The following is a 23,690-nucleotide window of genomic DNA, read 5'->3' on the forward strand; positions in this document are numbered from 1 at the left end:
TATAGACAAATCATTCTAATAAGAAAATGAATGTCTTTATGCAGAAAAACAATACAATAAAGAGAAAAAGAAAAGTGTGTGCCTGAAATATTGAAACTAAAACCTGCACGAAACATGCTTTAAACTCACTCAGGTGGAAGCTCTACGGCGCCACCGTCTGAGGGCTCATTGCAAAAGCACAGCAAGGGTTTCAGTCAGAATGATGCTGCCGTTCTTCTGCAGCAGGAGGAATGAGGGATGGATGCAGTAGTGTCACACGCTCATACAGCCCCTTGAGTCTTTGCAGCCAGAGGGGGGCAACCTGAGCCACTACTCTTAACTCTCAGAAAAAAATATCAGGTGGCCCACTTTGACACTCAGCTGTCATGTGTAGTCACGCTGTGTGGAGACGGGTGCAAACTCTTCCACCCAGCCATCACACATCCTGGGGCACTTTTTCCACCCCTGCTGCCCAGATATCAGCATCTCGGCAGCTCGTCTCTGGATCTCTCTCGGTCATCCACCTGCGCCCTCATCCACCCCTTTTTAATATTCAGTCCAGCTTTAGCCTTATTAGCATTGATATGCAACCTTGGAGTCGGACAACAAAGGAGAAAGCCCTAAAGCAGAGTAGTGAGGCTGCTTGGAGGAGGGAGTGAAATTATGAGGAAGGATAGAGGTGACGAGAAGGTAGGGAGGAAAGGATGTGAGGTGAAAGAAGACGAGAGGCTGTATCTACGTGGCCATAGTTCTGTGTAATGGCCATTAGGTGTGCATGGAGCTGGGACGTCAGCACTGCGGAGGAGGAGGAGAAATGTATAGGCCTATGTGGAAGCTCTTTTCCCTTAACTTCCTCCCTCCCACACCTTATTTCCTCACTATAAGCAACATGGACAAGCCTCCTCGCTGCCCCAATGTTTTTCTGCCTTGAACAAACTGTTTCGCACAAAGGAAAGGAGGTAAAGCAGAGATTCACCGTTGGGAATCGCTCTCTTTTCAATTAGCATTTTGATTGCATGTTAAAGCCCACACACAAACAGTCAAACATTTGCCTGAAAACTGAATAATGCTGCCCACATTTTAATCCGAACTGCTCAGGTGGGGGAACTGACAGTCACTGCAAGTTAGTAAATGCATATATCTGCACTACCTTAGCCTTTTGAGCAATTATAATGTCTTCCACCTTTGCTGTGTATGTGCTAACACAGGCCTAGGATTTTTTCATTCGTTTGTAAGCTTCGCTACATCCCTCTCTCTCTCTTTCTCTCTTGGGGAGAGTTGGTTCCTGGCAGGCACAGTCTCCCACTAGCCTGGTGACAGCCGGGGGAGGCAGTCTCTGAGCCCTTAGTCAACAATGGACACATACACTTGCACAACACACACACAGTGCAGCATGTTTAGTGCAGCCTGCCCTACCTCTATCATAGAAGATGGGAAAACATAGGCAGTGATTTCCAGACGTGCTAGATAACTAAATACACTATGCATAGAAAACACACCTTCCCTACCTAATAGATTCTCATACACACACATGAGGTCACTCCCACTCATTCTCATTTACAAACTTACACTCTGGCATGGGTACACAGTTACACAACCTTCTACACATAATGATCAATGTGAGGTTTTCTTGATTTTCATATGAAATCGTATAGAAAAAATAAGATCATCATATTTATCATATGAATACTATGACTGTATCCTTTTGACAGATCAAACTGGAGCTGCCAGCATTAAAACTGGGTGGAAAATGGAAGATGAGAGCAAAAAAAGGTGAGCATTAAGATTCAACGCTGCCTCCACACGTAAATGGTTTTAAACCGCAGCATCTAAGAACCTGCTACACCTGTCCTTTCTCTCCTCTCGTCTCCTTTCCTCAGCCTTGTTCTCAAATAAAGCTCCTCTCATCCTGAGATAAAGGGGAGGAGTAGCATGCAGAATTGAAAAAGAGGAGAAAGGGGAGAGAGACAGAGAGACTCCAATGCTACCACTGCAGCTGCAGGCAGTGAGACACAGCAAGGGCAAAAAACACACTCACTCACACACACACACACATGCTTGTCTGCACGAAACCACCGCAGCATCCTTACCATCTTAAACCCGTTCCACTCCATTTGTAAGTCGGCGGGCAGAGTTCTCGCCTATAGCCGTGCTAATGTCTCCTCACTTGGAGATCTCTCTCGGTCTCTCCTCTCTCTCTCAGTATGTGTCTCAGCGGTGGCGAGGCAGCGTGTGGCCAGCAGGAGAGAGAGTGGGCATTCCTCCTCCGAGTGAGGCTGCTTGTGAATGCACGGGCTTCGGCATGAGCTGAACGCTGCAGCCCCACTCCCTGCCCCCTCCTCATTGGTGAGGTCAGAGCAGCCCCCTCCTCCTCACTTCTCTGACTGGCTCCCTCAGCAGTCCGTCATCTGCTCTACTCTGGTAAATTAACACTTTCGCTCTGGCAGCCTTGCAGACGGCACAGGCGCTTCGGCTAGCACAAGCCCTTTCAGTACCAGCAAAGGCAATCAATCGCAACCAAGGGCTCAGCTTGAGTTAGAGCGGACTGATTGCACCTACAGGCATTATGGTAATAGGGTGCTCTCGCAGCACTGCTAATTAATGCAAGTTAAAAGCATGCAATGATTGCAGAGTACGTTAAAGATTTTAAATATCCTTCTATTCTCATACACAATGACTTTATATAGGAAGCTTATTACAGTGTTAAATAGAAAAAGGATTAAAACATAGACATTTAGTATTGAATTTAGCTATTGTAAAGTGTCTGTTTGCTTTTTCCAAGTAAGATAATTTTATATTAAAATGGTTAAAACTGGTTGAGCAGTCAATTATACATTGTTCTGAAAACTGACCATACTGAATGAATCTAAATATCTGAATATCCACTATGCATTTATGTATGTGTGACAGATAATAGTTTTGGACATTTTAACATAATACATATCTGTATTGCACATTAAAATATATATTTATCATATATATATATATAACACATTTCTAAACGTAATAGTTTTAATAACTCATTTCTTACAACTAATTTATTTTATCTTTGCCATGATGACAGTAAATAATATTTTACTAGATATTTTATAATGGACTTCTATACAACTTAAAGTGACATTTAAAGGCGTAACTAGGTTAATTAGGTTAACTAGGCAGGTTAGGGTAATTAGGCAAGTTATTGTATAATGATGGTTTGTTCTGTAGACTATCTAAAAAATATATAGCTTAAAGAGGCTAATAATTTTGACCTTAAAATGTTTAAAAAAATAAATCAAACTGCTTTTATTTTAGCCGAAATAAAACAAATAAGACTTTGTGTATATATATATATATATATATATATATATATATATATATATATATATATATATATATATATATATATATATATATATAAAGAGCTCAGATGCAAAAACCTCTAAGTGCCATCTGAAATTTTCTTCTAATATTAGCATTTTTCTCAGACTCATACATCTTGATTCAGTAATTTCACTTTTATGGCAAAGAATGGGTTATTTTCATCCCTTTTCACATGAAATAACTAAACATAAACATAAGAGACAGAGAAAAAGCTCTTTGTAAAAGAATTCCAGAGGTTTTTGCATACATACATACATACATACACACACATATATATATATATATATATATATATATATATATATATATATATATATATATATATATATATATATATATATAGTAAATCCATATTATGTTTAAAATTGTGTGTATGTGTGTGTGTATTCCAAATTTATATGTATTTCTGTTAAATGTATGATCAAAAAAGCCAACATTGAATTTTAATAAAGCTGCAATTAAAAAGACAAATGTGGGACGACACAACTGTTGGCAAATGAGACTCAGGGTACAAAGCACACAGGTTACTGTTCTCACACATCTGGTCTTTGTACAAACCATAACTAAACACATTTACAGGCACACACCTTTACGCAAAGTGCGCACCTTCAAATAGTCTAAACAATAATATTCTGTCTTCATCCCAGTTGTCGCTATTTATGTGCTTAAAAGAAAGAAATTAGTGGAATTCTAAATATTGCGAGGGATGAAGGCATTATGCTAAGGCTGCGCGAGACGGTTTTTCAGTGATTTTCACTAGCGTTACAGTGTAATTCTCTTTCAAATACGAGCACATTACTCACCATGACCATTCTCGTGTCCGGAGGTGAAGGGGGGAAGTAAAAGCTCGGTATTTTATTCAAATACGTGATAAATAAACAAAAGAAATATATAATAACGTTGCGCTTTTGAGCGTTTGGGGGTAAGTCGTTTCCTAAAGTCTTGTAGGAGGTGTCGCGTGGACCCAAGGACAGTCGGATGCAGACAGGTCGGCGGAGAGATGGAGCCGAAAACTTACAGCTGCAGTCGAAAAGCGACTATGTTTTCGTATTTGAATATATCTGAGGGGAAAGAATCCAAAATAAAACGATAAAAACAAAAAAGACGGTTTCCTCTGCGACTCTGTGGAGCTAGTATTGCGCGCGTCTCTTTTTCCTCCACACCATTTATGGAAGGTAGTGTCAGGATGGTGTGAGATCTGATTGGCTGAGCGGGACAGACGGGGTGGCGCGCGTTGCTCTAGAGAAGACGGTTGGAGAGGGTGTGTGAGGCGCGAGTCATTTGGGAGCGCGCGTGGTACCTTTGGGGAAACAGCGGGCTGTGATTGACACCTAGTTTGACCTTCGGTTGCAAGATGGAGACAAGTACATGTAAAACGTTTCGGCTTAAGTGTAATTTGTCAAAAGCAAACGGTACGTGTGAGGAGTAGGTTAATAGATGGGAATTAATTTACTATTTGAAACATGAAGGAGAACGCACGCGGTCGTACCGTGTCTTTTACCTCGGTCGAATTCGGTGTGTGAATTATGCAATGACTTTTAGGATGATTGATTTTTTTAAATGATTCTAAACGTAATTTTCAAGACCCAATTTGATGATGTTCTCGGGAAACAGCGTAATTTGGCGCCACTCGCAGTTACTTACTTCAGTTACCCAAGACTTTTAAAACTAATTTCACAATCGTTGTTTGTGATAAATTTGTGATAAACAATTACAGAAAAGCTATTTATTAGACAATGCTTAGCTTACTGTTGCTATGGTTACCTCCTCAGACGAACTTGACATCTGTTTGCGATCTATATGGCGAAAGATGAAACTAGATGAAATGTGTACTTTACCAGATGGACATATATTTTACCTGAGGTTTTAGAAATGTTGTTACTAATTTTAAATGTAATGTAAAAAAATCTTTGTGAATTGAGCTAAAATAACACATTTCTCACAATTATCTCACATGATCATTTACGAAATCTTATATCTATGTAAAGAAATCAAATTGAGTGTATCGTCAGTAATAATTACCAATAATTTAAAAAGCTTTACATTTTTTAAAAATCTTGATGCATTTGTAGTCTTTAAATGTTTAATTAACAGTCCATATTAGCTAATTATTAACATGTGTACAATAAATCTCAATGTCAAATCAGTGTAGAACATAAGCAACAGCAGCACAGGCTAATTAATATTCATGAGCTCAGTCTTCCCTTGGAGTGATGTCACCCCCCACCACTCAAACACGCACGTGCTACCCTCAGTTGCCATCTACTCAGGTGAGAAGGACATTGCTGCAAAATAATGTCGTCCATTGTATTATTCTTTTTTTATATTTTCTTTTTAAGATATTATTGCCAACTGTTCTCACATTTGCTGTTGTTCGCAGCTGCACGCGCACTGAATCAATAATTAAGCGCGAGACCAGCCGCTCCCACCCCTGACAAAACCCATTTCACATCTCCACCGGTGAGGGCTGCCTGAGAGCGACTGCTTGCCGAATGAAGGGATTTCAGATCTTGTTTTATTTACCAAGATATGGAATTCATCACGGGCAAAAAACACATTTCCTGCTTGCACCCATTTACTCCGCATATACAATCCTAATGTTACACATTCAATGGGTCTTCAGGGAGTTTTGTGTGAATGCATTTTGCTCTCTGGTTTGTTGCGGGGAAATAATGGGGGTGTCATTTTAATATGGTGTGGGTCTTTGTGCTGCTGTACTGATACAATAGAACAAATCACAGGGCTGGAATGGGCTGGAAAGCGTCTGTGGTCTTATCGTCTCTGCACCTGCACTTCTAAAAACCACAGCGGAGGTCTCTTACGGTGAGCAACTGACTTGACAAGAACCACTTTTGGCATGAGAGTCCAGCGGAGCCATAAAAAATGAAAGACATTTCTCATTGGATGGCCAGACCTTACTTTTAGGGACACGATAGGTCCTCGAAAGCCCGACCCAAGAAAAAACAAACTTTATGCAGCCTATTTATATATCCCTGTACTTTTAAAAGCATTTGCCCTAGTAGCGTTTTTCTTTCTCTCTCTCTCTCTCTCTCTCTCTCTTTTTTTCTCTCGAATAGGTTAAAATGAACACGTCTAACATAATTAAACACGCCATAAACTAGTTAGTGTGTTTTACATCCCATTTTGCTCACTGAACCATGTGGTTCGATGTGAGTTATGGAAAGCATTAACTTTCATCTTCCTCACAACAAGACATTAATTCAGGTCCCTCCCACCAACAGGGAGAGAAATAAAAAAAAAAACTGAGCTGTCGTTTCATTCATGTGCTGGCGTGATTCAATTATACACAGGACCTCTCATCACAGCACATGGAAACTTGAGTCAGTCCATTAACCTCTCTGTGAGTTCACCAATCTGATGTCTAGCAACCACTGATGGCAACATCACCGAGCTCTTCACAACCTCCAAACTGAACGAGAATCTGTATCTCCCTTTGAATACCACCAACCATTTCGTAATATGAGCTTCAGGCAGAAATGTGTGCTTTGACTTTCACTTTCATACAGTGTGTTTATTCAGAGCGAGAGAAAAAAATATGTTGAATAGAGGAAACTGCTACACTTGGTAGGTTTTTACTTTTTCCTCTACATCTGACCATTAGGCATTTCATAGATCTGTGTATGTGAGAGAGACATATTCATGCGGGTATTCAATGCCAAGGTCTCTGCACTCTCATTTGGATGTAAACAAAGTGCTGAGTGCCTCTATGCAGATGTGTTTTGCATGTAGTTTTTCAGTGGAGTGGATTTATTGCATATAGATTGAACGTTTTACTCTCTTATTCTCTTGGATTTCCTTTGTGCCTTTTTCAGACAATAGTGGCAGACGTGATCGGCTTCTGGCAATTGTAAGTATCAAGCAACAATACATAACAGAAAATAAATTAGAATGCTGTGAAAATTCTGTAATATTCATCACTAGGTGTTTTACACTATTTGTCAGGAATCAAAGAAGCATCAACAGTTCATAAATAAGCAATTGGGATTCCTACAATGACAGTTATTATTATTATTTTTGTCTCTTTGCCCGTGTCTAGCTGGGAAATATTTATAAAGAACTACAGTAAATGTCAGCTGCTGGTCTTTGTAACAGCTGATGCTGCTGATAGAAGAGGAGACGAGACCCATCTGGAAGGTTTGGTTTAAATTTTCTTTGTATTAAAATTCTGCACATACACAAGCATGTATGCTTATTTTTCCAATGCTTATAAATGGAATCATTGGGCAAATCTGAAATATATGTGAAGTATAGGAATATAACAGCTATTATGCAATTTTCAGAATAGCTTATAATTGCGAAATTATTAGTATTTATTTTTTTTTTAATCGCTGTTATTAAGCTGTATTTAGATAGTTGTAATGCCACCAAGCACTGTCCTGCATTTTGACATTTTGTTTACTGCAACTGAAACGCTTTCAAATTGTAGTACAATTACACACATGCTTATTTGTCCAGTGCTTATACAAATGAGCTTTGGACAAATCAGAAATATCTGTCAAGTATAGGAATATATCATCAAAAATGCTAATGGTTAGGAAAATATTAGTTTTTTTTATGACTGTTGTTATGCTGTATTTAGGCAGTGTACTGTTCTACCTTTTTTATGTTTTAACATGGCTGTACAATTACACACAATTTAAAAGCCCCATATAAATTGAAAAACTACAGTACATGGAATGTCTGTGTTTTTAAAAATAATAGCATAAGGCAATTTAAAATTTGAGCTTCTAAAATGCACACTTTTTCTTATACATGCATATGCAATATCTGACTAGTATGAAATATCTTAAAGTACAGAAAACTAAAAGTATGCTATTATGCTATTTTTAAAATAGCTTATATTTGGTAAATATCATTATTTATTTTTTTAATCATTATCATTATGCTGTATTTGTGTAGTTGTCCTGTCATCAAGCACTGTTCTGCATTTGAACATTTTGCTTATCACATTTAAAACTTGTACAATTACACACATTTCTAAAACCCCATATGAATGGAGAAACTACAGTACATGCATTTTCTAAAAAATAATAGCTTAGGACTACTTAAAAATCTAACTGAATAAATTTAAATTTACACACATTTACACAATTAAATACATGGACTCATGTGCTAAAAATCTGCGGAAATCTTCAGATTTCTGTGCACGCAGATTCCGTGTGGGCCTAGTAATGAGCATCTAACATGCACACTTTTTCCTATGCATAAAATTATGTTCATGAAAATAAGTTAATCCATGTTTATATCTGACTATTTTTAAGTATAGGAATATACCTGCTATCATGCGATTTTTAAAATATCTTATGGCTGGGAAATATCTTTATTAAATCATTATCATTATGCTGTATTTATGTAGTTGTACATGTAGTTGTCAATGTAGTTGTGCATTTTAACATTTTGCTTATCGCAACTGAACCTCATAATCACTGTCGTTATGCTGTATTTAATGTAGGTAGTGCACTGTCCTACCTGTTTAAAGACTTTAAAATTGTTGTACAATTGCGCACATTTCTAAAACCCCATATGGGGATGGAGAAACTACAGTACATGAAATGTTTGTGTTTCTAAAAATAATGCTGTATTTATGTAGTCCTGTCATCAAGCACTGTTCTTGATTTTGGCATTTAGCTAATTGCAATTGAAACATTTTCAAATTGTTGTACAATATCATACACATTTTTATGAATGGAGAAACTACAGTACATGAAATGTTTGTGTTTTTAAAAATCTAAAGTAATGAGCATCTAAAATGCACACTTTTACTTCTAGATATGCACCTACAAACCTGTTAACAAAAAAAGTTAATCTAAATCAATATCTAATATGATTTCTGCATGAAAAAGTGTTTTAAATTACGTCCGCGTACACAACAGTAGACATGCAGGCTGAGGGAATGCGTCCAGTATGACTCAGAGGCTGCGTGTGACCCTCTGTGTATCTGCTCACTCCTGGGCTGGGTGGGGACAGATGGAGGGAGGGGTCTCAGGGATTAGACTGGCATGAGGTCTGTGGTGGGAAGTTTGGCCAAGAATACATGGAGGTTTTGAGTGGGAGGATGTGACCTCAGGGGTCTTTACTATTGCAGAAATGTGTATGTGTATGTCTGTACACATAAATGACTTTGATTTAGTCATCATGCGTTGGATAAGCCTCTCGGAAAAAAAACTAAACGAACAGCAGGTATAATAGCAGTCAAACTAAGATAGCATCATTTTATGTAAGATGCCGTTATTTGTCCTCCAACCCACATGCATTTTTATGTCAGCCATTTTGCCAAATGAGCTTTTTATGCAGGTATTGTCGAGCTAAAGGATGGCTGCTCTGACCACCGGCGGAGGGTTTTTTATAACAGGCCGGCTAATGTAAATCACATCATTTATCGGCTGTCAAAAAGCCATTAAAAGTGAAGCAGCATGTGAATTGAGTAACGAGCTAAAAGCAACGAGGCTAATTGATTTATTTTCATTCTGTAAAATGGTGTTTTTATATGCTCAGCTAACTAATTGACACTGAAAATGTATTCTTTTTTTTAATCTTGGATGCGTTCGGCGTACAGTTGTTAAATTGAATTGTAATGTTTGATTGAGTGTCATTGTGGGTTGAAGTGCAGAACACTCAGAACGCATTTTCTTGGAAATCCAAATATTTATGTACATATTTCAAAGCCCTTTTGTCTTCGCGAATTTCCCTAGAATGTCTGCTCTCTTTTTCACACCTGAGTTTGGGCATGTGTGTGATTTTGATGCAGTCAGAGGTTTGGTCAAAGCCTTTGCTAGCTGAGCATGTAAAATGTCACTTTAGTTATTGTTCACTCAAACACTAAGAGACACATGCACACACCCAGTACAGCAACCTCTCTCTCTCTCTCTTTCTCTGCCTGTGCTCCTTTGTTTCTGGAGTACCTCTGATCCTCTGCGGCCGCTTAGCTCCAATTAGAGCATCCCACCAGCCTGGCCTCTAACACAAATACACACACATACACACACACAAACACACACACACACAAATGCTTAGCCCCAGCCTCCTCTCACACTGCCTCATTTCAGCCCTCAATCTGACTAATTACTCTGAACCTTGCATGCCCCATCTCTCACTGCTTCCACACACACACTACACACCACCTGACTTCTTCCGTTGGCCATAACCACAAATTCAAGTGCTCTTGTTTGTCAAATATTTCAAACCTTCTGTCCACCTTGTTGCTTGCACCCCGTAAGTGTCCTGTCAATGTTAATGATTTCCTCCTTATGTGTCCTACACATTCACTTCACTTTCGCTCTTGCTTCCAACGTGATCACCGGGCGTCTATTCTGAGAGTTGAACATGTTAAAACATGCAACAGACGTGGTGATAATTGTTTCAACTGAGGAAAATCTTCCAGTGAGATGGAGCATTTATTTTGTCTCAATTTTCACCCTGAATAATAACAGGTTTATTTAAAGACACTGAAGTGTAGATCCCCTGCAAGCTGTCAGCTCAAGTGTGTTAAAAATTGCACATCTCATTTGGAGGCTTATTTTAAAATTTTAGAAATTTCTCTAAACACACTTCACTTAGTGCTGTTATTTGGAAATCCACTAATAGATTAGAGAAAAAAGTGAGAAAAAATGCATGTGTATACATTCAAAGCTCTTCATGTTTATTTTAGTTTGTTAGCATTTTCCTGTAAATTACCTGTAAAAAGTTAAGCAAATACAGGCATGGTGGCGCAGTGGGTAGCGTTTTCGCCTCACAGCAAGAAGGTCCCAGCTTGGTCAGTTGGCATTTCTGTGTGGAGTTTGCATGTTTTCCCATGTTCACGTGGGTTTCCCCCACAGTCCAAAGACATCCGCTATAATAGGTGAATTGGGTGAGCTAAATTGTCTGTAGTTTATGTTTGTTTGTCCTGGTCCTCCAGGTTGAGAGTTGAGCATTGGGCTAACGACCCACCTCGTAAAAAATTAGATGTTACGAAATACCAACATAGTGTGTTTAAAAATCAACTTCAATATAAATATCCCTGGGAGTAAGTAAGTATATGTGATCCTGATAGATTTTTATTTTATGCCAAAAATCAGTAGAATATTAAAGATTGTTTCGTGAAGACAATTTGTAAAAATATCAAAGCTTAAATATTGATATGAAATTTTTACAACTTAATTTAGACAACTTTAAAGGCTATTTCTCATTTTATATATATATATATATATATATATATATATATATATATATATATATATATATATATATATATATATATATATATATACAACCCTATTTCAGATATTCAAATAGTTGCATCATGTCCAAGTATTATCTAATCCTAACAAACCCTAAATCATACCTTTCAACCCTCTCGTTTTTCCCAGGATTCTACTGTATTTTACAATTCTATCCCGCTATCATCCCGTAAAGGTATTTTCCCGTATTTCTCCCGTATTTTCATATAGCGGTGCGTGACTGTCAGGCTCGCTCTATAGTGATAAATAGATGCTATTTCCCTAACGGATTCTGTACACATGATTTGAAGCGGAGTGAAATGGGACACTGCGGGTTTTGCGTGTGTGTTTGAACTGACATTTACACATAATAATAATGATAATAATAATAATAATATCTAAACATGTCGATCTTGGTGGGTTTACTTTTAAACACAACAAATTTTGTCTCAAATGAGCATAAAAAGTTAGGAAAGCAATCGAATGCTTTTATTATGGATGTCTGCATTTGTAAAGTGACACCTAGCTCTGTTATTTAATTTGATCCCTTACTTTCACATCCCAATGTTGACGTTATGCCCTAAATCAATCAATGGACAACATATTCATTTAACTTTCTTATGATATCTAAATCTCAATTTCTACAAATGGAAACTTATGGGTGGTTTTGTGGCCAATGGTCACATATTTTAAAGGAGAAAACAAAATTGGATAGTCCCAGACATAGATTCGATTTAATTTCGATTTGTTAAAGGACTTTTTTTTCTTCTCACATCAAATTCTCTCTCTTATGTGACATATCCCGATTGTCACAATCCTCGTTCGCCATGGGAGTAAGGGGTGAAGTTTTCTCCCTCTGAAGCAAATATCTCTCTCTGTCAGAGGACATGAGTATCACCCAGTCCAATTCCTGTTCCTGTCACCTTCTCAAAGGAGAACTTCGACACCACATCAACTCTTTTTGGCGGCTTCACCGCCAGGCAACACTGCATGTGTCAGGCTGCTGAGCTTAGGCTCGGCTCACCCAGATGGAGCTCGCCACGTTCAGATACGAAAAACCTGTCTGAAAGCGACACTTTTGCTCTCAAATCTGAGATATTTTAAAGGATGAGGGCTCAGGTAATGCATGTGTTATGATTTAACTGGTAAAAACTATATCTATATATTGTCTGTCTATTCACATTTTTTCCTCAGAGACTTTTGTATTGTTTTTACTCTACATTTTCAAGGTCAAAAATATGACTAAGAAATGATCGCGAGGGCTTTTAATGAGTGTGTGTTTCTGTTTAACATTAAGGGAAGCCTCATTATTTGTGGGGAAAATGAGATGAATGTGGCACTGGTGAATCCTTGAGTAGATATCAAACCCGGTGGGAGACTCTCCTCATGGCCTGTTCCAAATGAAGGTGACATTGAGCAAGACACTTCAGCTCTTTTCTGATCATTAACATCACTGACGATTCTCTCCATCTCATTTGCTCGGTGTAGCCATTGCCGGTTGGCTGGAGGGGGGACTGAGCAATAGTGAAGATCGAGTTGTATGACGGTTGGCTGTAGGGTGGCCTTTGCTGTGTTTGATCGCAGTCGGAGCTCTCAAGCACGATGAGGAAGACCGCTGTGGTCCATCTGTCCTGGTCTTTAATCAGTGCTTCCCTTCAGAGAGGGGGCCACACTTTCACTGAGCTGACCACACCAGATTTTGCTTAGAGCAACCACAAGATGAATGTAGCATATTTGTTATATTATTCATTCCACTGAATATTTACTGTGGATTTCAATTAATCTGTAGTGAATTTTCATAATGGTGTATTTGTGGGCCTACATTTGTATTATTTGTTTATTTATTTTATAATATCCCTGATAAGTACTATATATTAATACAAATTATATTCATTATTAATACCGATATATTCATGCAAAGTATATATATCTAATACACTGTAAAAATGCTGGGTTCCATACAATCGAATTTTGCTTGGACAACATGATGGAATTAAGTTATTTTTATTCGTTTTTACAAATTTGTCTGCCCAAAAAAACTCAATAGTGGTGTTGTTTCCACTTAATTTAAATAAGTAGTTTGAACAAAACAGCAATTTTTAGTGTAGGCACATTGTAAAAACTGCTCGGTTCCACACAATCGATTTGTGCTAAGACCACATGAAGTAATTAAGTTAATTTATTAGTTTTTACAAATTTAAGTGGATTGAACATAAAACAATTAAGTTGTCCCAACAAAATCTCAAAAATTGTTTTGTTTCATCTAATTTTAAATAAGTAGTTTAAAAAAGCAACAAAAATTATGTTTTTGAGTGCAGATCAGATAGACTCTAGAAATTATTTGCTATTTCTGCCCAGAATTTTGTAAACAACTTTAGTGATTTATGCAGAATGATTTTGAGAGTATATTAACTAAGAACTTCACATGTTACAAAAAACAAAAACCTTTTATGTAAGGTTTATAATGCAAATCTAACTAGAACCACGTGTATAGTAAAAATCATGGTAAAAAGTCTCTCATATATTATATCTACTAAAAGACAGAAAATATATCTTTACACAGTAAACAGTATTCTACAAAAATCACATAAACATTTGCATACTTATTATTCGATAATATTTCTGAAATTAAAATCAAAACAGATTTTATATATATATTTATATATATATATATTAAAACACATTTACATAAGTAAATAAGTAGACTTCATTCATTCATTCATTCATTGTCTTTTCGGCTTAGTCCCTTTATTAATCTGGGATCGCCACAGCGGAATAAACCGCCAAAGTATCCAGCACGTCTTACGCAGCGGATGCCCTTCCAGCCACAACCCATCTCTGGGAAACATCCACACACACTCATACACTACGGACAATTTAGCTTACCCAATTCACCTGTACCACATGTCTTTGGACTGTGGGGGAAACCGGTGCACCTGGAGGAAACCCACACAAACCCAGGGAGAACATACAAACTCCATACAGAAATGCCAACTGACCCAGTAACTTTCTTGGTGTGAGGCGACAGCACTACCTACTGCACCACTGCGTCGCCTATAAGTAGGCTTGATGGGCTAAAAATTCCGTGGTAATCTGCTGGTGCCTATTCTGTATGTGCTTACCAATAGGTCAATGTAAATAGTCCTGCTTGCTAAACTAGTATAATACTAAACTGACAAATTTACATCTCTGATTGTTGTATGACAAATAACAATCATGTAATAATTTCTCAGTGCTGCATGGACAGAATTTGATTCCGAGCAACTACTTTGAGTTATTTGAAAATGTATGTCATTTTACTTCCTTGATATTATATGTACAACTCATATCTCTGGGGAAAAATCGAACAGAAATGTGCCATCGATCTCTTCTTTTTCCTTTTCTCGTTCCAACTGTTCCACCACCTATCTTTCCTTGTTTGTGGATACTCCATCACCTTGTCTTTCTGAGCCCTGGGAAAAGCACCGTCAGTATTTCTGCACCAAGCCCCTCCATCCATGCTGTCTTTCTCCTAGAATTCATGGTGCTGTACTTAGTCAGAGAGCAAGGCGAGAGAAAGGAAAGGATTCGGAATGAGAAAAAGAATCAAGAGCCGCTAGCTGTAGACAGAAGGAATGCCTTAAGAAGCAATTTGCATATGTAACTTCACCCCCTCCCCACCACCACCCCTGCCTAAAACGGGGTTATTTCAGTGAGTTTGTATTGATGTTTTTGAACAGGCTCCATGGCAGAGCATTTAATGCTGAACACTGCTGTTAGAGAGAATGCATTATTAATGTGAGGGGAAACTAACGGGGACCAGCAGCTCCTCAGGGCTGTGAAGAGGACGGTTGGCGTCTCTGAGGAAGCAACACCACGCCTCAAAGGTCTTCCTCGGTAATGCACACATGCCAGGCATCTATCATTTATTCATGACAGTCAGGCGCCTCCAACTCCCTCGAACAATTAACGAATCAATGAAATGTATGGGCTCAGAAACTATCAATTCGGGGAAACAGCGCCGTTCGTCAACGTGTCAGCTCATGGGCACAGGCTATCATTCAGGCAGAGAGCACATTTATCACTTTAGAAACAGCCTGCGTGTCATAGCAACGCGGATAATCCTACTACAAAATGGCCGCCCGATTCTGATAGATGATTGGACGTCTTTAATAACAACTAGTTGGAATTGAACTGCTTTTGTCTTGAACATAAAATCCATCATGTTGGCCGTTGGAGTGTTTCAAACTGTCTCACAAATGTGTTTTTAATGTAAACAAACAAGCATCTTTGAGGGAACAAATCATGTCCAAGTGGTCAGAATCAAGTTCTTAAAGCATTCTCAAGCTGAAAAGGTAACATGCGTGCAAAGTGAAAAAGCAAAAGGAGAAAAGAGAGCGAAATTGATGAATTACTGGTGCTGCTTTCTACACTACAGCGCCTTCGCAATTCCTGTTCAATTAACAAAACCATTAATTATAGTACTTAAGCAAGCAGGGGTAAACCAGACAAGCGAGTATTGCACTTAACACACATTCCTGTGTAAGCATTTAATGTTTCGCTTTTAAAAAATCACTTCATCATCATTTCGGAAACATTAAATCATTAAAATGTCTATTTCTTTTACCTGAAAGAATAAAACCACACTGATGCTGAAAAAGCACGAACTATTTTCTGCATTTAAAAAAAATGAATTTTTGTATGCATTCTCGGTAACAGTCTTGAGTGCTGGCTCAGCCATAGAAATTACTCTTCCTTTGTAATTTTTCCCCTTTTCTGCTCTTTCTTTTATTTTGTATCTTTTTATGGCTTTTGCTTGAATAGTCTCACTTGAAACACAAAGCTTTCGCTGTTCACTGAATCCTCTGTTTTGATGTTCTTTTTTTCCCTGCAGAAATCACACCCCTGAAACTCCAGATGAAGACTAGACCTTTATACTGAACGTGGAGAGAGGTACGTGAACGTGCTTTTCTTTGGGGACCATCATCACCAACACACGGCCCCTGCTGCTGAAATCACAGGCTTTTTACTTCCAGGTCATGGTGCCTGTTTCACTTACGCTGACCCCTCTCTTTGCGGTTGCTTTTTTAGCTGTCTTTTCAAAGAGAAAAGAGGGAGAGCTTTCAAGACCTCCAATCTGCTGCTCTATTCATCAATACCTAGTTCCTGTGAAATCCTCAAAAAGTACAGAAAAAATAAGATCTTTCTATTCTGACTCAGGGCTAAGAGATCCCACCCTTCATCCCTGGAAGAAGAACCTTCCAGTACATACAGATGTCACCAGTGCGAGGGAAGCTCTGGTGGGGCTAAGAATCATCCGAGGCAGACTGGCCTGCTTCCCTCTCTGCCTGGCTGGAGACACCTGCTCCTCGCCTCAATGGTGACGGGCCCCCAGTGGAGCTTTTTTCATCTACTTACACATGCTCACGCATCCTGAAGCGGTGTGCGTGTGCATATATGTAAGTGAGGTGTGCGTTCATATCTAAATGCACACACAATGCGCCCTTGAGAAGTACAAAATTTCATTACATGTGTTTCGTAATGAGCACTTCCATAATTTTTCCCTTCTTAATATACTTATTCCTGCAGCCAGATTGATTGAACACATATTATACACATATTATAGGATGTCTAGGGTCCCCAGTGTATTATACTTTGCCTTCTTAAAATATTATGTTTTCTGTTTGTTCTTATTACTTATTTAAAATGAGCTAAAGGAACACAATTCTTGCATTTTTTGGGGGTAGGGGGGCAACTTAATTGATTTATGTTCAATCCACTTAAATTTGTAAAAACTAATAAGTTAACTTAATTCCTTCATGTTGTCCCAACACAAATCGGTTGAGTGGAACCCAGCATTTTTTACAGTGCAGTTTAAACCAGTAGTCATTATTGTAGTGAAACTTCTCTTTTTTGACACACGGTAATATAGAAACACGCTAATCCTGAGTGGACTGTCCTGTTGTTTTGGTATTAGAATCTTTATAGTATATTATAAATCTATACACAAAATGGATTAGGTGGTGGATGCAGCTCGCTCAAGGGCACAGAGGTGGTAGCTTATAAATCACTTTTTATAGGGTTTAAACCTTGAACTTTTAAGTTAGCACATCAATTTTTAAGCCACTAGTGGACACTCCTGGATGGATAGATCAATATTGTGAAATTGTAGCGAAATACACACAAGAAAAGATCCTATTGCATTTTCTATGTATAAAAAAGATAGTATTGCGTTTGCTTAAAAAAAACATGTATTTTTAGGACTATAACCACCAGACTACTTAAAAACAACAACAGTGCTTGCTAAGTTTTTCTTATGATTTGGAATATGTTAGTTTAAAACTTAATTTCACATCTATTTGCAACCCATGAGTTTCGAGCATCATCATAATGCTTACAGTATTTGGATGCAGTCCTGTGCAACATTTGGCGTATGTCTATTAAAAACAGGTGGCGATGCATCGCTAGTTTGCAGAACAGGAGTCTCTGTTTCAGCACTCTATCATTTATACATGCACACACTTGCGTGTTTGAGCAATGCAAGGTGGCTAATTCTCTGGTGAATGCCTTGTGAATGTGTGCGCAGTGACCGTTGAGTGACCCACAGGTTAAATAGCTCATTCTTGCGGCCTTTTCTTCCAAAATGGCAAAGCGCCCTTACAATAGCGGCATCCTCTGAAGCTGCAGGGCTCCAGATCTTTCTCTGCGATGGCTCTGGCATTTCCACACTAGCACAGAATCACGGACTGAGTCTGTCCTTGACTGAGGCATCGGAAATTAAATCCGGACGGAATATTGATGGGGAGCACTTAAAATTCTCAGCAGCGAGAAAGTGCTAGTGTCATATTTGGTTTACAGCAGTAGCTTTGTAGCTGGCTAAATATACACAGAGGTAAAAAGCTATTGATGTCGGAATTCCGAGGTGAACACTAATAACTCGGCAAGGAGAGACATTCTAGTAGCAGGAGAAAAAAGGTTCTTATTTCTGAACAGGAAGTTGATCCACTGCAATCTACCGCTATTGTGTTGCGAGATGTGAATCTTTTCACAGTTGATGAGTCTGCTTTACTTGCTGCTCGGCTGCTCTTGTACAGGATTCGCACACGCTCGCTAAGGCTTTGTGCGGGGGTAGAATGCTGCACCTGTTCTCAGTACAGTTAGGCTGGGGTTGAGCAGCACAAATGAACTAATTTCCAGGGCTACATTGAACAGAGAACACTGCAATCACAGCAGGAGGAGCCTGTCGAGCCGGCAGATGGGCAGAGCTAATCATTGTTGTGAAATAGAGATGACCCTGCCTATCTCTCGCACTGCCAACAGACATTTGCCAATCGCTCTTCAATTCCCTCTCCTCTCCCCCTCATCTCTGTTTGTTTCTCAGCTCCCTCCAACGAATTTAGGAGCGAACGTAACCTTCAGAAATGGCTGAAAATGAAGTTAGAAAGCCAGCACACCAACATTTGACATAGAGCAGCTGTAACCCCTGGCCTGCTGGAGTGTGTGCGTGTGTGTGTGTGCACATGAATAGCATCTCCAATCATCATCAGAGATTTTTAATCTAGCAAATCTGCATGTGTTTGGATTTATACACGTAAACCCTATGGAGTCAGACGCGTTTTTCTTTGGAACATGCCGTTTTTCTCGTAATTGTACTTTTTTGCGCTATTTCAGAGATTTTCATCATTTGTGCTGAATGCTTGAAAATGTTCTATAATTGGAAATCACACCGTGTCCTGCTTAGCACAGTATCTCGAGTGGCAATGTGTCATGCTTAATTAAAAAAAAACACTGCAGTTATTAACCGTGATTAGAAATCATTTCAATGTCTTCTGGATGTTCGAGAACCCATGAGAGTGGGTTGGCAGGAGGATACCAAAATCAAACATAACTACTGTTCTATTTTGCTAGACAAACGTAATGTTTTATATTTATGCAGTTATTCCAGATTGTTTATAGGTAGAGCGTTCTCAGAGTTACTGATCCATTGCTTCTCATGATTGCGCTTGGCTTTTAATGTCAGTTCATGTTTGTGAAAACATCTTTGTATGTAGCTCCGAGTGTTTCCATTGCTTGATTGATTTACTTAATCATAAAATACTCATAATCATAACTTTGATGTATGAATTCTACACATGCTGCGCATATAGAAATATAATTGAAAAAGCTGCATTCAGATGGAACGTTCTAGTCGTTTTTCTCAGCAAGATGTCTGAGAGTAACCTAATGCTTGTAAAAAAAAATACTGACAGAGAACTACAAAGGAGAATATATTCTCCCGTTCCCCAAAATAAAAGCCTAGATAGACCTCCACCTCTTCCCTGTACAATGATTTAATGTATGCAAATGATCTGGCTTCAGTTAATGAAGGCACAATTAATCACTGTAACGATGGTCTGATTTAACCTGGTTAATTACAATCTGAGATGTGAGTTGTGTGTTTGCGGATAAATGTGAGTACTAAATGCAGATTTCAACAAGAAAAATAAGTAGCAGAGTTTTTTTTATCCTAAATAAATAAACAGCACAATATGTTATTTAAATGTAATGGAAAAAAAAGAAAACTGACAAGGAAATGTTTTGTATAGAGAAATAATATAAATATTCACATAAAATGTACAGTGATTGTAACAGTAAAAATTTGAATCAGTCATTTCACAGTTTTATTCTTAATATTTAACATAAAAGTACAAAAGTAGAGCATTATAACAGTTTGTTTACAGTCTGTTGAGGTAGAAAGAGCAACCAAGAGTAGCTCAGTTTCTCACCAGACATCTTTATCTTCGATAAAAGGTGTTCACTAATGTGAAAAATCCAGTATTAGACTTCAAGCAGTCACACGATTTCCAATGACTAGTAACGCATACATATCCCTGCTACTAATCTAAATTAAATGTGAAAATTTGCATACGTTTTTTCTAAATAGTGACAAATTTTCTAGGTGACAGTGATTTTCCAGATTTGCTTGTAGTTCATATGACAACGTTTGTGCTTGTGACTTTACATGCCTTGTTTCTTTTCTCTGTCTTCTTAGAGCTGGAGAATCACCAGGATGAATATTCAAAATGTTTCAAATCCCTGAGCTGCGGAGGATTTTAAGGCAAGTGTGTACACACACACACCTCAGAAAGGTTGCAAAGAAGGGTTTAAAAATCTGCTCTCTCTGCCTATAACCATCCAGCTGCATGCGATCGCAGTGTGTGTACTTGTGTGTGTTTGTGCACTGGCAGAGGAGCTCCAGTGCTGTCAGTATGAGTCTGATTTGTGTGAGAATGTGGTGCGGCTCCAGGCAGGCAGGCTGATCCTGTTTTGTGGAGACGAGGAACGAGAGCCCATCACAGATTAGACACCCACAGTTTCGTGTCGATTTAATGCACCAAGTCAGGGATTTATTCTTAACCGACCGGCGCTTACAGCACCAGCCAGCCAGGGCTTTCCCATACAGCCATCTCTCTTCCCCCCCCAAGACTGTAGTAGAAGATCAGAAATGACTGAATGAGAACATAAGGATGAATACCCAGTATCACAGCTCCAGACTTTAGTGAAAACACATTCATTATAATCAGGAAAAGCCTTAGCCAGCTATTTATCTGCAAGTAAGGCCACCTATCAGTGGAGAAATAAAACTAAAGTTTCATTTTTGATGTGCTACAAATTAGAGAAGGAACACAGCAGAGCCACTGGTATATTGTTTAACTTGAGATAGTCTTGTAACTGACTGTGTATTAATATCCAGGCACATGTTTTGCACAGCACCACACATTCAGAAAGTTGTTTAAAATTCCAAATGACGCCCGAAACAAAACGTACGTACAAAAAATCTGTCCTTTAGCCATCTAAACGCACTATGCTCAAATGACTTAAAGCATACGCACTCACATACACATGCGGCGCACTTTCAATTTCAGGCATCAGTACACCGCGGCACAAACACATTCTGAGCAGGAATACACAAACAATACACTTACACAAGCTGCTTTTTCTCTCGCAATCTGTCTCACTTTCTATTTCTCTCTGGCTAACTGATAGAAAGATCTAGTCAGAGTGGGCGGCCGTATCGTCACACAATGAGGCATGAAAACATCGGCTAATTCAAGCCTTAGGGTTGCACACATTTGAAGTTAGTGTTCTTATTCTACTGTGCCATCTATTTTTTCTCGTTCATCAGTCTATCCTCTTACCCCCAGTGCCCTGGCCCCCAGTTGGCTGGATGGATCTCGGGGGAAAAGCAGCGAGCCCATGCCTGGGAAGGAGCCTTCCGCCTGGGCTGCTGCCGAGTTCTGTGAACACCTTACCATCATCTTCAGACACTGCTCGCGAGGTGCGCGTTTACAGGGAAGAGGAGAAAAGAAGAGAAGAGGAGAAGAACAGAATGCTAGCCAAGGTGGTAACCAAATATACAGGCTAAAGAAAAAGCAAGTGGCGGAAGGAAAAGAGAAAACTGGACTGCCACAGTGATAAAGAGCCGTGTGCTTACGTTCACATTTACCCTGCACACACACACACACACACACACACACACAAACAGACACGCACACAGTCAGTGCAAGCCCCAGATGGGCAAGTCATCAAGCAAGCTCAGCAGTTACAGCTATCTTGCTTTGAGTAAATGAGAAAATGAAATGATTGTGCGTGGGAGAGGGAGAGAGAGAGCGAGTCTAGTCTCTCATCCATTACAGTACGCCCGGAGAGCAAAGAGGTTCTGCCTTCAGCTAGCAGCCGTTTAACTGGACCTAAATGCTCAATCCCTGCACATTCATTTAGACCTGCCACATTTAAAAGCATGATCAAACATAGAAACGTTACGCACAACAATAATGAACACACACTTAGAGAAGTGAGGTGACAGACGAAGAAGAAGAAAATCCAATTCCTTTACCTCATTGCTCAACAAAGCAGCGTTCAGTGTTCGGCTGATTTCAAACATCTTGTTGGTGGTGTTTCGTTTCTTGTCGCTTTGTTGCGGGGCTTTCTTTTTGGCGTTCTCCTGGCTCTACGGCTCCTTTTTCTTTACTGGAAATGGGAATCAGTCCCGAGAAATAAAAAAAGAAAGAAAAATGAACAGATTAAAAAAAAGAAGAAAAGGAAGGAGAAATCCTCTATAAGTGCTGTCTGGCTGGATGTATTCTCTCCTCTCTTGCGCCCGTATTTTCTGGTGCACCTCTTGTTAAATGTGGCGCTTGTGCCCTGGCTCACGCCGCACGACTGAAGAGTCAATTTTTTTTTTTTTTTAGCTCCCCAGAGTCAGCACATTAAAACAAGCAGTCGGTCTGCCGGGCTTCTTCCCTTATCTGTCCTCCACACACTCGCTCGCACAATGCGTTCCGATCCTCACACTGCTCTCTAGCAGATTAGTTCGTCCCAAAACATAGCTCTTAGTTTAAACTCCTCTCTCTCTCTCTCCATCCCTCAACCCTTTCTCTTTCTCTCTCCTTCCTTGCTCCCTCCCTTCCTCACAATCACTCCCTCTCTCTCTCTATCTCTCTTTACCCCCACCCCACCCTCCACTAGCTCCCTCTCTCTATTTCTCGATCACGCTCTCCTGCAGTTACAGTTCACAGTGTTACCACAAGGTGGGAAGACTGTTCATAACAGACATGACACAGGCACATCTGCCTTTCCTGGCTCATCTTTTCCTCTCTGTTTGGCTTCACGGCTCTCCTCCTGCTGCTTGCGGGGAACACATGATCGCTTTGGCACCCGCACACCTCCGTTCTACTCTCCGCTGGCTCCCCCTTGCTCCTCCATCGCTTTGCAACCGCCGCATTTGATGTATGGCAGAGAACAGGGCTGATTTATAGACCAATAGCATTAGGAAAACTTTAACCAGTGGCACCTAGCCGGAGAAAACCCCTCCTGAGATGTTACCAGAGCATGTTTGCGAAATGGCCATGCCTCTTTCTGTGAAATGGCAGCAGAGAAAGATATTGGTGAATTCGATTTTCAAGCTGCAGTTGCCCCAAAATGCGTTTAGACTCTTATGTATCAAGTCAGTGTATATAAATGCCACTACATTATGTAATGAAATATCAAACCAAGTGGTATTTATCTTAATGAAAGATTCCACTGAATGTTAACAAAATGTACATAGCTTGTGAACGATGCTTTTAAGTGATAATGTGACATGACCTTGGTTCATTTTGAAAGGTCTAG

General features: G+C 39.3%; 1 protein-coding gene across 6 annotated transcripts in view; it reads right to left on the reverse strand.

Annotated features, from left to right (window-relative positions):
* The window catches only part of elavl4 (ELAV like neuron-specific RNA binding protein 4), a 111,138-nt gene extending 88,186 nt beyond the window's left edge, over window positions 1-22,952 (reverse strand). For 2 of the 6 annotated variants that reach the window (XM_056463886.1, XM_056463884.1), the window contains exon 1: window positions 21,719-21,820. In XM_056463886.1, the coding sequence (XP_056319861.1) occupies window positions 21,719-21,778 (60 nt within the window). In that variant the 5' untranslated portion in view covers window positions 21,779-21,820. Of the gene's footprint in view, window positions 1-2,069; window positions 2,255-4,145; window positions 4,459-21,718; window positions 21,821-22,416 lie in introns of those variants that run through there. The other 4 variants (XM_056463890.1, XM_056463887.1, XM_056463889.1 and 1 more) reach the window with 4 other exon arrangements.
* Window positions 22,953-23,690: the final 738 nt, after the last annotated feature.

The sequence above is a fragment of the Danio aesculapii genome, chromosome 8 (genome assembly GCF_903798145.1).
Source record: "Danio aesculapii chromosome 8, fDanAes4.1, whole genome shotgun sequence".
Classification (NCBI taxonomy): Eukaryota; Metazoa; Chordata; class Actinopteri; order Cypriniformes; family Danionidae; genus Danio; species Danio aesculapii.